The sequence below is a fragment of the Capricornis sumatraensis genome, chromosome 8 (genome assembly GCF_032405125.1).
Source record: "Capricornis sumatraensis isolate serow.1 chromosome 8, serow.2, whole genome shotgun sequence".
Taxonomy (NCBI): domain Eukaryota; kingdom Metazoa; phylum Chordata; class Mammalia; order Artiodactyla; family Bovidae; genus Capricornis; species Capricornis sumatraensis.
In genome coordinates this window covers 88,874,486-88,890,237 of record NC_091076.1, presented here as the reverse complement: position 1 = coordinate 88,890,237, position 15,752 = coordinate 88,874,486, and the positions used below count along the sequence as shown (strand labels likewise).

General features: G+C 50.9%; 1 protein-coding gene across 1 annotated transcript; it reads left to right on the top strand.

Annotated features, from left to right (window-relative positions):
- Positions 1 to 309: 309 nt before the first annotated feature.
- TBX21 (T-box transcription factor 21) lies at positions 310 to 10,561 on the top strand. The gene is made up of 6 exons (XM_068978942.1): positions 310 to 803; positions 8,107 to 8,261; positions 8,622 to 8,743; positions 9,341 to 9,490; positions 9,640 to 9,701; positions 9,943 to 10,561. Exons 1-6 carry the CDS (start codon positions 310 to 312, stop codon positions 10,559 to 10,561), a joined length of 1,602 nt encoding a protein of 533 aa, XP_068835043.1.
- Positions 10,562 to 15,752: the final 5,191 nt, after the last annotated feature.

Sequence of the window (15,752 nt, the reverse complement as noted above, 5' to 3'; positions counted from 1 at the left end):
GGCGGGGCCGAGGTGGCGGGGTGGGGAGGTGGTGGCCGAGAGAGCTTCATAAAGCCACAGCAAAGGCGCCGCGACGCTAGTGACAGCGACCCGCTGGAGAGGGAGCCCGGGAGCTGCCGCGCGCCCGCCAAACGCGGGCGCAGGACCCAGGCGTCCGAGCCCGGGCTCCGGTGGGGCCCCGCCCCTCCCCCAGCCCCAGGGCCCCCGCCCCGCCCCCTCCCACTTCTGCCCAGCCGACCCCCGCGCCCGCCCCCGCGCGGAGAGGGGCCGGTCCTCGACGGCCCGCGGGAAGGTGCCAGCCCGCCCCGGATGGGCATCGTGGAGCTAGGCTGCGGAGACATGCTAACGGGCACCGAGCCGATGCCGGCGAGCGACGAGGGCCGGGCGCCAGGCGCCGACCCGCAGAACCGCTATTTCTACCCGGAGGCGGGCGCGCAGGACGCGACCGACCGTCGCGGGGGTGCCAGCCTGGGGGCGCCCTACGCCGGGGGCGCCCTGGTGCCCGCCCCGCCAGGCCGCTTCCTCGGAGCCTACGCCTACCCGCCCCGGCCCCAGGCCGCCCCCGGCTTCCCCGGGGCGACCGAGCCCTTCCCGCCGACGCCGGGCGCCGAGGGCTACCAGCTCGGGGACGCCTACTCGGCTCCGGACCCGCGCGCCGCACTCTACCCGGGGCCGCGCGAGGATTATGCACTGCCGGCGGGGCTGGAGGTGTCCGGGAAGCTGAGAGTTGCGCTCAACAACCACCTGTTGTGGTCCAAGTTCAATCAGCACCAGACGGAGATGATCATCACCAAGCAGGGACGGTGAGTGAGCCGCGCGCCGGAGCGCCGAGCGACGGGAGCCCCTTCGTCCTGCCTGTCCTGACCTAGAGGCGCCTCTGCTTTCCTGTCGAGACCTTGCTAGTGTCTCCGTGTCCCTCGCAGCTTTGGCTCAGGCCTTGAGGGGAAGGAGGGAGTTGAGGTGGGGACGGACAGTCTGGGGGTTGTTTACTCTCGGGACATTGCACCGACAGGCACAACCCGAAACCCGTGAGTGACGGAGGAGAGAGACACAGGGAGCCATGGTTTGGTTTAGGGCGAGGGTGCCTATGGTTTCCCCAGGCTCTAGTGTGCCGCTCTCTGCCTGAGTGGGGGACACCCAGGGCGCAGGGGGAGTGCGTGATGTGGGTCTGACAGAGCAGAGCACCTCTTCGCCCCTATGTGCTGGGAAACCGAGGGGAGGGCAGAGTCTTGCAGTGGAGCGGGCAACAAACCAGCCCTCATCTCAGGGGCCCTCTGTGCCCACCTCTCCCAGCGCCCTTGCTGCTGTTGTATACAGGTCAGCTCTAGGGGAGGGAGACGTGTAAAACTGGGATTTGGTGACACAGAGATATAGTCGCCAAGTTTCCTTTCCGGTAGTACTTTGAGATCATGTGTCTGGTGTGTGCGTGTCGTGGGGGGAGGGAGATGGTACAGTGGGAGAGGGCACAGATTCCTTCCCCACACGGTCCCTGCCTGAGGGCACAGATGTCAATGGGCCTGAGCAGGTGAAGCGACCTCAAGGGTCCCAGCTGGCAGCCAGTCCCACTCTCTGTACCCTTCAAGGCCTGTCCCCGAAAGCCTGCCCCACCCTGATCCAGACATTCAGTCCACCCTGGGGAACCCCTGGTTCCGTGGCTCAGGCTCCCCTGAGCCCAGTGCGTGCAGGGTAGGGTTTTGGGGCTAAGGGTGCTGCTTCCGGAGAGAGTCTCCTACGTGGGGAAAGAAAGAGAAACTTGCAGCTTGTGTGTTATTTGTGTAGCAAACTCCACTGAGTGGGCCCTGACTGTGTCTGGTGGGTGAGAGTGTGCACCCACCCTTCCCAGGGGGGTTGTGTGTGGGCAGAGAACTACTGAGGGCCTCTGTGTCGAGCGGCTGTGTCATCAGTGGACCCAAGAGGTGTTGAAGAGCAGATAGGAAGTGTGGGGCTCGGGAAGGGAGAGGGGAGAGGCCATGCTGGGCCAGAGGGTTGACATTCATTCAAGCAGCACCCTTGGCCCCAAACCCTACCCTGTATGCACTGGGCTCAGTGGAGCCTGAGCCGTGGAACTAGATCCCTCAGGGTAGACTGAATATCTGGGCATTGCTGGAACATTTTTCCGTCCTGATGAATGATTTCTGTGGGATGGCTTGGAAGTGAGGGACCTGTCCACCGATCACAATTGGCTTCAAGTTGCTGAACTGTTTTCTCGGGGATGAACCCAGGAAAGACGGCATTTTCTTTTATGGCCTGGCCTTCATCTTCTAGGCCATCTGATAATTCCTCTCTGCTCCCCCAACCCTAGCCCCCTTCTGGGTGCACCTAGGCACAGCCCAGGCTTCTAAGCTGTCATGTCTAAATTGGAGGGAACCCAGAAGGTCCTGTTCCGTCTTCTTCCTGGACATACAGGGACATAGACCTAGAGACAGTAAGAGGCTTTTCTGAGGTCACATAGCACATCCATCGCCGGCAGAACTGGCACCAGCTCCCAGATGGTATGTGCCTGGGTTTCTTTCTCTGCTCCCCCAAGACCAGGGGTAAAAACAGCCACCAACACTGTCCGAAGGCCTTGATGCATTGGTGCTTTCACTTCCATTATTTCGCTGCGCTGGGTAGGCCAAGCAGCCTCCCCATTTGCAGCTGAGGGCGCTGAGGCGCAGGGGGCTGATGGCTTTCACTCGGTCACACGGCAGACCCGAACTCAAGCCTCCACTCCGTTGAGGCAGGAAGCCTTTCCTCCCCGGGGCGGCCTGCTGGGGTCTCCCCACAGACTTGTGGCCAGGCCCCTGACCCTCCAGTCTTGAGGGCTGGGGTAGACAGAGCTTCAGCAGAACTTCAGGGATGGGATCTGGGGGTGCAGGACTGGCTGTGGGTCTTAGGGTGCAGTGCAGTACATATTGCTGTGCTGGTTGTCTCCTTTACAACCTCCCTTTTCCTTCACATTCCTGCTGAATAATCCTCTGTTGACAGTTGTGTTGTCTCTCTTTTATTTTTTTTTTAAATTTTACTTTTTTATCTTTTGGCTGTCCTGCACTCATGTGCAGCATGTGGGATCTTAGTTCCCTAACTAGGGATTGAACCTGAGCCCCCTGCCTAGGCAGCTTGGAGTCTTAACTACTGACTCACCAGGGAAGTCCCTTGTTGTCTCTCTTTTATTTAAACCCACACACTTAATTTCCTTTATTATGAAAAATTCCAATATATACAAAAGTGAAGAGAAACGTGTAACAGATCTCCATCTACCCATTACCTAGCTGTTGATACTAGTCCAACCCTATTTCTACTTTTCCTTTCTCTGCTAACGTCCATACCTCGGGTCTGAAACTATGTTAGTGATAGCGTAATTAGTAAGTAAATCCTAGACACTATCACTTCATCCTTAAGTAGTTATCTGTGCACCTCTAAAAATGTTTTTTTTTTTTTAAATAAACGCAATACCATTAGCGAACCTGAAAAGAAATTCTTAAATATCTTCAAATTTCCCTGATCGTTTTGTATGCTTGCGCGCACTCCAGTTTTGCAATCCTCACGCTTTCAATCCATCCTGACGGACTGCTTCGGACACTTCGTGGGTTGGAGCTGTTGGAAGGCGACAGTGGCCTCTCACCAGTTCCCTTGAGGCCTCCTCATGGATCAGGCCTCAGGGGCCCCAGGGTGCGGTGAAGGAGACAGAGGACACACGGCCCCCAGTTCGGCACCCGGGTCTGTGAACTTAGGCTCCAGTGATCTGGGAAGTCGGCAGCCATTTCCTTCTGCTACTGGCTTCTGAAAAGCAAGACGGGCTCAGTGAACAGCTCCCTTTCTGTCCTCCTGCCCTGGTAGACTGGCTTGTCCCTCTATGGTTTCCAGCGATCCGTCAGTCACCACCACATCACCCACGACTTTCTTCCTTTTTGAAAAATCCTTCCAGCAGGCCCACCCACAGCCCCGTAGCCTTTCGCCTTGGGGCTGACTCACTCCCTCCCAGATTCTTCCTCTCCTACCCACCCTAGAGCCACCCCGCAGTGTGGACAGGACACACAGTCATGCTCTCCTCCAGAGCAGGAATGGGATGGGGAGAGGGCCGGGGGATGGTTCTGGAGTCCAGAGACTGATCCAGGCAGCTCAGATGGGACTGGGAGGGGAAACGGATGATAGGAAGATGGACCGGCCAACTGGAGGGTTTGGAGTTCGAGTTTGTGTGTTCCTGGTCTGATAAGCGCACTCATGTTGCCCGGCCTCGTGTTGTTTCTGGGAGGCAGGCTGTCTGATAGTCAATGGTAGACATTCTCAGCAGAGGAAGAGCGAGGCGGCTGTCTCCGTGTGTGGGTGTGTGGGTGTGCAGTAATTGCTGGCAATCCCCATTTTTCTGGGTGTGATTAATTGATTATTATAATTAAGATAACTCTGTTGTTAAACAGCTCTATTTGCATTTGTGTATGTTTGTGTGAGGTTAGGGCTTGGTAAAACAATTTCAGTCCCGCATTATCCTCGATCGCAGGCCTCAGCCCTTTCGGTTTTCTCCTCTCTATATTCCAACTCCAAGAACTTTTTAGATCTTTAAAAACATTTTTAGCTTTAAGCCTGCTTTAATTTGGGCTGATGGGCTTCATTTCTCGTGGGATGGGTGAAAATGGCTTTGCTTTTTCTCTTCCCCTGTTTGCTGGTGGCCGTCTGATTTCTATTTAGTGGATCCGAGGTTAGTGGGAGGGGGCACTCCCTTGATGCTCAGGTGCGTTTTTCATTTGGATCTGTAAAAACATTGCCGGAACATGCTCCTCAGACTTCCCTGGCAGCCCAGTAGTTAAGACTCCAAACTTCCACTTCAGGGAACATGGGGGTTTGATCCCTGGTTGGGGAAAATCCCATACTCCCCGTGGAGCATGGCCGAAAACAAAACAAAAAAAACCCTCCTCAAAAGTGGTTTCAATTTACACCCCCACAGATAGTGGAGGAAAGGACCAATTATCCTGCAGGCTCAATAGCAATTAGGTATTATCAATTTTGAAACATTTTGGGAACATGCCTGATAAAAGTGTTAGTCATTCAGTCATGTCCAACTCTTTGCAACCCCGTGAACTGTAGCCCACCAGGCTCCTCTGTTTATGGGATTTTCCAGGCAAGAATACTGGAGTGGGTTGCCGTTTCCTAACCCAGCTCTCTTACATTGCAGGCAGATTCTTTACCGTCTGAGCCACCAGGGAAGCCCAGACTGATAAAAACCATCTCCTTTAAATTTGTGCCTAATAACTGCGAATTGGAGCATTGTCGGAAGTGTTCAGGATGGGGAAGGGGTACAATGACTCGGCAAATCATTTCAAGGTGGATGGTCCTTAAGGAGTGGTGAGCTCTCTTTTCTAGGGGCTCAGATTGGCATCAGACTCCCTTTTCCTTCCCAGCAAAGCATCATGTAAATCCAGGGCTATTTTGGAATCCCAGCTGGCGGTGAGTCTAGGTCTTTAGAGTGAAGCTGAGACCTCCCTTGTCCTCTCCCTGTCCCCGGCCCTGCCCCAGTCTCCTTGTGTCTCCTGCTTGTCCCTCTACTAGTAAGAAGCAGGAGGGGACGGTGGGGACTATAGCACGTGCCCTGCCATCAGGAGACTCCAGCTCTGTGCTTCCACCCAGAAGCCACCACCAAACTTCTCTGAGCCTCATTTTCTTCAGATATAAAATTGGAAAAAAACATTTTGTACCGCAAAGGACTTTTTCAGTGAACTGGCTGCTGCATGAGTAGACGTACAATGAATAAGTTCCCTTCTCTCTCTTTATTACTACGTGTCTGGATAGGAACTGGGTACAATATAGGAAGCATGAATGACCTGACCACTGTTGCAAAATGAGTTAGTGGTAGCAATGGTTTGAAAATATTCTCTCACTCTCGATTGCTCAAAGCCTCATCCCTAACTTTGATTTCTCCAGTTGACTGGCACGCTAAGCTCCTGGGACCCAAGGCCTCAAACCAGAACTCTGGACTCTTGCTTGGGGTTCTTCAGCCAGGCCAGAGAGTTTTGATCACTCTGGGCCTGGGAGAAGGTGGGATGAGGGTGGGAGAGGGGAGACGGTGAGCTGAGTTGCACATCTTTCAAATTTCTTAACGGCTCTGAGAGGAAAAATGGACAGGAATTGTTATCTCCATTTATAGGTGAAGAAAGTGAGGTTTGGTTTAAGAACTAGCTTACCCAAGACCATAGGGCCAGTAAGTCTCTTTTTCTCAGCCCAGGAGAGTCTGGGGAAGGCAGGAAGGTGACAGTACTCTCCCCGGAGATCTTTCCAAGGTTATTAGGGATGTTGCTCTAGGACCCTCTGGGGACTCGTGTGTGTGTGTGTGTGTGTGTGTGTGTGTGTGTGTGCGCGCACACACGTGCATGCTCAGTTGTGTCCAGTTCTTGGCGATCCCGTGGACTGTAGACTGGGATCCACCTGAAAGTGTTCCCTGACCCCTGGAACTCTCAATCCCCCAGGTTTCCTGACTCATGGACCAGTGCCTTTCTTCGTGCCCTGCAGGGCTTCTTGTAGGAGGAGGAGAGAAGTGTGTGGGAACGAAAAGCAATTCTGATGAGGGTTTGACTCTGCCGTCTTAAAAAGTGTGCTCTTCCTGCTTGAGTTAGAAGAGACAGGCTAAGCCGGAGAGGCGGTGGTGATGGTAGAGGTGCTGGTTGTAGTGATGGTGGTGATGGGAGTTGTGGTCATTGAGGTGTTCCTTGTAGTGATGCTGGCGATGGTGGAGATGTTGGTTGTAACAATGATGATGCTGATAGTGGAGATATTGGTTGTAATGATGGTGGTGGTGGTGGAGGTGCTGGTTGTACTGATGTGGTGTTGGGGTGGGGGAGTGATAGTGGAGGTAATGATCATCGTGGTGGTAGTGATGGTGATGCTGCAGGTGCTGGTTGTAGTGATGGTGGTGATGGGGTGGTGATGCTGGAGGTGATGGAGATGGTTGTGGTATGGCAGTGCTTAGTCCTCTGAATCTGTTACTCAGCACAATAGCACAGCATCCCAAATCCAACTTCCTCCACTTTTCCTGGGAACCAGGACTTTGATCACAAGAACTGTGCCCAATAGATTCCCTCATCCAGGTGGATGGAAAGCTCCGGCTAGGACTTCAGCTACTTGTCTGAAGACCCCGGCCTGGAGCAGGTAGCACTGCAGACGTCAGGCCCAGGAGGATGGGGCAGGGAAAGCCTGCAGATGGCCGCTCTGGGGCTAGGCGTGTGTTAGCACCGTGAGAGCCGCAGCGAGAGGATGGATGACAGACTGAGGCCAGACCAGGGTTCGGGGAACTCAGAGATGAAGACCTACTAGGAACAGCCTGTGTTGGGGCTGGCTTGTGGCTTTGCTCCCCTCCAGGGAGCAAACTAAGGCTAGAGACGGGTGTACAGCTAATGTTAGCAACGGACACTCAAAAAGAAAAAAAATTTTTAAAGCCCTGCTTCATAGTGTTTGCTGATTTCCCTTGCAAGCTGCCCACATGTTATCACTGAACTTGGAGTTGGGAAGAGACGTGAGGCAGCAAATATTATCTAGTATATCTCCACCATACTGATAAACAATCTCAAGAGCAGAGATAATAGTAAAGTGTAGTAAAAAATATCGAGAAGTGATTTTTTTGAGTATTTATTACCTTGACTTGTAATATATTTCATGGTAGTTTCTATGATTTAATTTTTATTGATATTTATTTTTGGTTGTGCTGGGTCTTCACTGCTGCACAGGCTTTCCTCTAGTTGCCACAAGCGGGGACTACTCTTATTTCGGTAAGCAGCTTCTCATTGCAACGACTTCCCTTGTTATGGAGCACAAGCTCTAGAGCTCGAAGGACTTAGTAGTTGTGGCTCGTGGGCTTAGTTGCCCTACGGTATGTGGAATCTTCCCCGACCAGGGATCGAACCATGTCCCCTGCACTGGCAGGTGGATTCTGAACCCCTGGACCACCAGGGAAGTCCTGATTTAATTTTTAATTGTTGCTATCGAACAACTGGCTGGCAGACTCCCTGGACTTCCCCAGCTGGCTCTGGTGAGGATGAGAGCTGGCTCCAGCACACCACTGATGGGTGGCCTTTGCCCAGGAAACGGCTGTCCCGGGGACTGGGGGCTGATGATATTGGTGGGTTTCTCTGTTCTCCCCAGACGGATGTTCCCATTCCTGTCATTTACTGTGGCTGGGCTGGAGCCCACCAGCCATTACCGGATGTTTGTGGATGTGGTCTTGGTGGACCAGCACCACTGGCGGTATCAGAGTGGCAAGTGGGTGCAATGTGGAAAGGCCGAGGGCAGCATGCCAGGTACGTGCCTCCTTGGGAACCGGGGGCATGATTTTTCTCTAAGACTGTGCGCCCCCTGGTGGAGCCAAGAGGAACCCCCCCCCAACCCCCTGCCTCTGACTGCTAGGATTTAGTTCTCTAGTTCAACCCCGCCCCATCCACTCCATCCCACCACCCCCCTTCCCCTCCCACTTCTCACTTTAATTCTGTGCTCTGTCCTGTCTTCAGCTCGGTCCTCTGCCCACACCTCCCCCATCCTGCCCCGGCTGTCCTCCCCCTCCATCCTTCTTGCTGTGCCCCTCGGAACAGGCAAAGGAAGCCCCATATGACCAGGGACCTGGTCCCAGGAGCTGCATGCCAAAAAGATATACCTGTTCACAGGGAACCGCCTGTACGTCCATCCAGATTCCCCCAACACCGGAGCCCACTGGATGCGCCAGGAGGTGTCGTTCGGGAAACTAAAGCTCACGAACAACAAGGGGGCTTCCAACAATGTGACCCAGGTGGGACACCTCCCCTCAGGAAAGCCCCCCACCTTTCCCTGTCCCTGAGGCCACAGTGGGTCCTGCAGGCTGATTCTGTTCTATAAGAGTGACCTCTCTCCCTCTCTGACTCTGGTTCTTTCCCACCCACCTTGAGAGGAAACTGAATCTCAAGGCAGACGGGGGTCACATTCAGGCCAACATGGGCCAGCCCAGCCTGGTTGTTTCTTCACCGAATCCCAGCTGCAATTGCTAGTACTGGGTATGGAGTCAATACTGGTGGTCCTAGGGAGAGGGTGCAGAGTTTCTTTGAGTTGAGCAAGCCTATTAAAGATGCCCTTATTCCCTGAGAAGCCCTGTTTGTGCTAATACTTTGGTCACAGTGGCCATCTGGAGATAGGAAAGGGGGCAAGAGAATAGCACTGGTGCCCTGAGGAGGTTCAGGACTGAGGTTGGAGGCTTGGGAGAAGTTACATGTTGGCAGGGCAGAACAAGGGTCACAATGACTTCAGGGTCCTTTGTAGCTTGGCCATAGGGTGGACCATAGGTGGGGTCGGGGAGGGGAGGGTTCCTTTGCACTCCCTCCTCCCATGCTCACAGTCGTCTCACCCGCCTCAGATGATCGTGCTTCAGTCCCTCCATAAATACCAGCCCCGGCTGCACATTGTCGAAGTCAACGATGGAGATCCAGAGGCGCCCTGCAACACGCACGTCTTCACTTTCCAAGAAACCCAGTTCATTGCCGTGACCGCCTACCAGAATGCCGAGGTGAGGGCTGCCTGGGCGAGGGTAGGCTGAGCGTGGGCAGGTTGGCTGGGAAAAAGGGAAGAACAGGGCCCCTTGACTTCTTGGGAGTGAATTTGGAAGTTCCTCAGCCTCAGACTCGGCACTCAGATGACTGTTTCCCTTCTCTCTAGATTACTCAGCTGAAAATTGATAATAACCCTTTTGCCAAAGGATTCCGGGAGAACTTTGAATCGTAAGTGCCCCTGGGTTCAACTCATGTTGGCAGAGGCCTTCCTTGTCTGTCTGGGACTGGGACTCCAGACAAGTGCTCAGCCCTCTCTGCCTCTGCGGTGGGGAAGTGTGCAGTGGGTGCAAAAGGGCAGCGGGCAGGTCAGGAAGGAGGTATGGGGAGGGTCGTGCAGCAGGCAGGCTCCTAACTGACCAGTTCTATTCATGACCCCCTGTCTTTTGCCCCCTGTTTGTTTTTTTTTAAGCATGTATGCATCCGTTGACACCAGCGTCCCCTCCCCGCCTGGACCCAACTGTCAACTGCTCGGGGGAGACCACTATTCCCCTCTTATCCCCAACCAGTATCCCGTCGCCAGCCGTTTCTACCCCGACCTTCCTGGCCAGGCCAAGGATGTGGTTCCCCAGACTTACTGGCTGGGAGCCCCCCGGGACCACAGCTACGAGGCCGAGTTTCGCGCTGTCAGCATGAAGCCTGCATTCCTGCCCTCCGCGCCCGGGCCCACCATGTCCTACTACCGAAGCCAGGAAGCCCTGGCGTCTGGAGCGGGCTGGCCTGTGGGCTCCCAGTACCCTCCCAAGGTGGGCCCAACCAACTGGTTCCACTCCATGCGAACTCTGCCCATGGAACCTGGCCCTGGAGCCTCAGAGGGGCGGGGGCCAGAGGAGCAGGGCTCCCCCTCCCTGTGGACTGACATCGCCCCACTCCGGCCAGAGTCCAGCAACTCAGGACTGGGCGAAGGAGACTCTAAGAGGAGGCGTGTGTCCCCCTATCCTTCCAGCGGTGACAGCTCCTCTCCTGCGGGGGCCCCTTCTCCTTTCAATAAGGAAACTGAAGGCCAGTTTTATAACTGTTTTTCCAATTGAGCAGATGACGTGAAAAGAAAAGGAAGAGCGTCATTAGGTTGGTGACACCAACCACACCACAAACTCAGGACTGAGCCGTCCCCAGCTGCTTCTGTCCTGTCTCCTTTTGTAGTTGGTTGAGGAAGAGGGGGGCCAAGAAGGATTCTGAGGTTCACCTGCTGTCTCCTGGCCCACCGGGAAACCTGTGAGGACTGTCCTCTGCCCCAACTACAGTCATATACCTGGTGCTGCTTCTGGCTGTGGGTTCCCAGCTGGAGAACATAAAATGGACCACGGAAGGTCTGGGACACAAAAGAGCTTCCTCTCTTCTGCAGGTTGGGGTTGGGCTTGGGGGTGGGGGTGTCAGGGTCAAGTGGGATGGCCCAGCTGGAGACTCAGATCTCTTCCTCTGTAGAGTAAATGTCAGCATTTTCATTTCTGTGTGTGTTAATCCCTGATATGGAAATAAAGACATGTGGATTTTGTAAGTCAGCCAGCCAGGGTCAGGGAGAGGACCCAAGTGACTCTGAACAACTGGCCTGGGCCCCACCCTCCTAGACACAGTGGAGTCCTGAGGAAGGGGCTGGCAAGGGCGTGGGGATTGTGCATGACTCAAGAAGCAAAGTCTTGAGATTTCCCAAGTGGCTCGGTGGTGAAGAATCTGCCTGACAGTGCAGAAGACACAGGGTTTAATCCCTGACCCGGGAAGATCTCACATGCCGTGGGGCAACTAAGCCCGTGCCCCGCAACCATTGAGCCTGTGTCCTGGAGCCCGGGAGCTGAACCTGCTGAGCCCACGTGCTGCAGCTGCTGAACCCAGCGAGCCTAGAGCCTGCGCTCTGAAACAAAAGACGCCGCCTCAATGAGAAACCTACATCCCACAGCTAGAGAGTAGCCCCGCAAGTAGGGAAATGCTCCGCACAGCACTGAAGACCCAGCACAGCCAAAAATAAATAAATAAAATAATTTTTTCGTTTTAAAAAAGAGCACTGACTTGCCAAGGGGACAGGGGATGGTGTGTAAGGATGCATTTTTCTTTTTGGGGAAACAGGGGAGGCTATTTATTGTACAGAGAGTGGTGTCCAGATATATTACTTTTGTCTTCATCACTTTCTGGAAATAAACACAAAACTGTCAAGCGTGTCCTGCTTTGATACCTGGGTGGGGGACACAGGCGGGGACTCTACTGGGAACTGCAGCTGTACCCAAACTATTCTCTCTGCTCTAGAACAGAACTTGAAGTTCCGAAGACCCTCCTAGAAACTAGAGGTGATTTCACTCGGGATAAACTGAATTAGAGCAATTCTGCATGTCCTGCCTTGGTGCTCAGGTTGATGGCTGATGCCACCTCTTAAGGTATCTTGGGATACCCTGACTGTAGAGCTGGATGTGAGGGCAAGACCAGAGGGTGGGGGCTCTGCAGAAAAAGATGACACTTGATTTTTCTGTGCATTTCTGGCAGCTTGGGATCTCCATCTTCATCTTAGGGTTGTTCAAAGATTAAGGAGTAAATGTAAATAGGACCACATGAAATTGCTGTTTTCATAGGTCAAGAACAGCCAAATACTGGCAGTTTCATTTTATCCAACCTAGTATATGTAATGAGTTAAAACAGTGCCAGAAAAACAGTAAGCCCTCAAGGTGTAAACTATTATCATTGTCAATATTATCATCCTCTAGCTGTTTCTCTCTCTCCTTGCAAACATACTGAATTGTGGTTGTAAAATGATACATGCTTCTTTTAAAGAATTAAAGCATTGTGGAAAAGTATGAAGACAACAATAAATTATCTTAACTCTTACTGCCCATGAATAATTATCACTAACAATAGATGGATTAGATAGACAGAAATATATTTATGATATTGGAATCATACTGAAAATGCTTTTTTTTCTTAATGAAAACTATCAAATTTTCATTAACAGAAGCTAATGATAATGATAATAACAACCCACCAAGCAAACCATCAAGACCCCCCCCCAAACTCTCAAATGAGTAAAGAGAATTGCTGAACTCAAAATAAGTCTTCCTTCAAGATGAGAAATATTTCTTGAAAGAGCATGCAAAGGTTAAAAAAGGAGCTATGGGAAATAGTAAAAGGTCAGAGTTACTATGTTTGCCTCACCCCAGTCCAGAGTATACCATTCTAATGTGGGAACAATGTTACAGGCTTTGGGGTGGTGTTCCAGTTCTGTTCAGAGCCTGGAAAATTTTGCTTGTTTCATAGTTCACATGAACTCTTTTACTGGTCTCTGCCCAGAGGTAATTTTCATTACCATCTAGTCAGAAGAAGGAAAAGATAAGGAGACAGTCATATCCTTGGTTCCATCTTCTTTGGATTTGGAAGTTCATCTTTTTAAAATGACATGAGGAAGTCAGCCATATTGCACTCTGTGAATACAGATTAATTCTTCACTTGCCCTACCCCTTGCCTCTCACTCTTTGGAGTTAATGATATTAAGTTGAGCTTATTTCTTTTTTGGGGGAACTCTGGTGGGTAGTTACAATAGTTTTCTCCCTCACTATTTTTAAATGGTTTTGGTTTACTTGATTATATGAAGTGAAAGGAGTTGTGATCAAGTCACACTCTTTTGTCTTCTTCTGGAAGTCTGGTTACAGATGTTTTGACGCTTTGTTATTTGACTCACAAAAGTTCATTACTAGTATTTCTTCACTGTTAGATGAACCTTCCCAAATATTATATATTTTCCAAAATATATTTGTTTATTTTACTGAATGTATATGAATTCACATACGCAGAGTTGTTAGTCAATGTAATGCATTTTACCTTATCAGTCTGACTTCCCTGGTGATCCAGTGGTTAGGACTCCACACTTCCAGTGCAGGGGGCTTGGGTTCAATCCCTGGTTGGGGAACTAAGACCCCCACATGCCATGCACGATATATGAGAGCTGGACATGACTGAGGACACACATGCCCACGTATATACGGTGGTGGGAGTTAGGCCCTAAGTCGTGTCCAGCTTCTTGCAACCCCAAGGACTGTGGCCCAGCAGGCTCCTCTGTCCATGGGGTTTCCCAGGCAAGAGTACTGGAGGAGGTCACCATTTCCTTCTGCAGGGGATGGCAGATTCAGCACCACAGCACCACATGGGAAGCCCTAGGTATGTTGTTGTTGAGTCACTAAGTTGTGTTCGACTCTTTGTGACCCCATGACCTGCAGCACACCAGGCTTCCCTGTCCTTCACTATCTCCCGGAGTTTCCTCAAATTCATGCCCATTGAGTCAGTGATGCTATCTAACCATCTCATCCTCTGCAGCCCTCTTCTCCTTTTGCCATCAGTCTTTCCCAGGATCGAGGTCTTTTCCAATGAGTCAGCTCTTCGCATCAGGTGGCCAAAGTATTGGAGCTTCAGCTTCAGCATCAGTCCTTCCAATGAATATTCAGCACTGATTTCCTAAGATTGACTGATTTGATTTCCTTGCAGTCCAAGGGACTCTCAAGAGTCTTTTATAGCACCACAGTTCAAAAGCATCAATTCTTTGGTGCTCAGCTTTCTCTATGGTCCAACTCTCAACATCTGTACGTGACTCCTGGAAAAACCATAGCTTTGACCATATGGACCTTTGTCAGTAAAGTGATATCTTTGTTTGTGAATATACTGTAGGTATGTCATAGCTTTCCTTCCAAAGAAATCTTTTAATTTCATGGCTGCAGTCACCATCTGCAGTGATTTTGAAGCTCAATAAAACAAAATCTGTCACTGCTTCCACTTTTCCCCCTTCTATTTGCATGAAGTGATAGGATCAGATGCCATGATAACCAGCTTTTTCATTCTCCTCTTTCATCCTCATCAAGAGGCTCTTCAGTTTATCTTCACTTTCTGCCATTAGAGTGATATCATCTGTATATTTGAGGTTGTTGATATTTCTCCTAGCAATCTTTATTCCAGCTTGTGATTCATCCAGCCCAGCATTTCACATGAAATGTGTGTGTGTGTATATATTTATATATATATATGTATGTATAGATGCGTGCTAAGTCGCTTCAGTCGTGTCCAACTCTGTGCGACCCTATGAACTGTAGCCCACCAGGCTTTGTCCATGGGATTCTCCAGGCAAAAATCCTGGAATGGATTGCCATGCCCTCTTCGAGGGGATCTTCCCAACCCAGGGATGGATCCCGCGTCTCCTGCATTGACAGGCAGGTTCTTTACCACTAGCGCCACCTGGGAAGCCTCTATTAATTTGCTAATGTTTACTTTGTTTTTATTTGACTTCATCTAGTAAGTTTTCTTGTTTAGTTGATAAGGTTTTAGTTTCCCTTTTGTTGTAGTTATGTCTGTCTTAAGCCTCAAACTAACAAATTTAAAAATAATCTTTTTATAATTTTATTTAAAATGCTTATTTATTTTTGGCTATGCTGGATCTTCGTTGCTGCATGGCTTTTCTCTAGGTGGGGTGAGTGGGGGCTACTCTGCAGCTGCAGTTTAAGGGCTTCTCACTGTAGTAGCTTCTCTTGTTGCAGAGCACAGGCTCTAGGCCTTGTGGGTTTCTATAGTTGTGGCTCCCAGGCTTTAGAGAACAGGCTCAGTAGTTGTGGCCCACGGGCTTAGTTGCTCTGAGGCATATGGGATCTTCCTGGATCAGGGATCCAACCCATGTCTGCTGCATGAACACGCAGATTCTTTACCACTGAGCCACCAGGGAAGCCTACAAAATCAAATTTTAGGACTCAAAATATTTTCTATTTATTTATAAATATAATGATCACATTAACTCATCACACAACTTAAGGACTAAACAATAATAACACAGCTAGCTATATATTACCGCATCCTATCTCCTGTCTTTTCCTTATGGATAGCCAGAACCTTGAATTTTGGGCTTCCCTGGTGGCTCAGTGGTAAAGAATCTGCCTGAAAGGCAGGAGACCAGGGTTCGATCCCTGGGTTGGGAAGGTCCCATGGAGGAGGGCATGGAAACCCATTCTAGTGCTCTTGGCTGGAGAATTCCGTGGACAGAGGGGCCTGGAGGGCTACAGTCCATAGGGTTGCACAGTGTTGGACACAGCTGAAGCGACTAAGCAGCTAGCAGCAACCTTGAATTTAATGATCATCCTTTTCTTGCTTTTTAAAATTAACACTTTATATATCTAATTATTATGTTATTTAGTTTTTTGTTGTTTTGAACTTTATAATATATAGTATATATCTTTATATTATCTTTTTATGCAAGAACATGGAATATTT

Excerpts from the sequence above, each read along its gene's own strand:
- TBX21 (XM_068978942.1), top strand. The coding sequence starts at position 310 with ATGGGCATCGTGGAGCTAGGCTGCGGAGACATGCTAACGGGCACCGAG. Across the intron at positions 8,262-8,621 it reads GGCCGAGGGCAGCATGCCAG|GGAACCGCCTGTACGTCCAT; the intron begins GTACGTGCCTCC and ends ACCTGTTCACAG. Across the intron at positions 8,744-9,340 it reads CTTCCAACAATGTGACCCAG|ATGATCGTGCTTCAGTCCCT; the intron begins GTGGGACACCTC and ends CACCCGCCTCAG.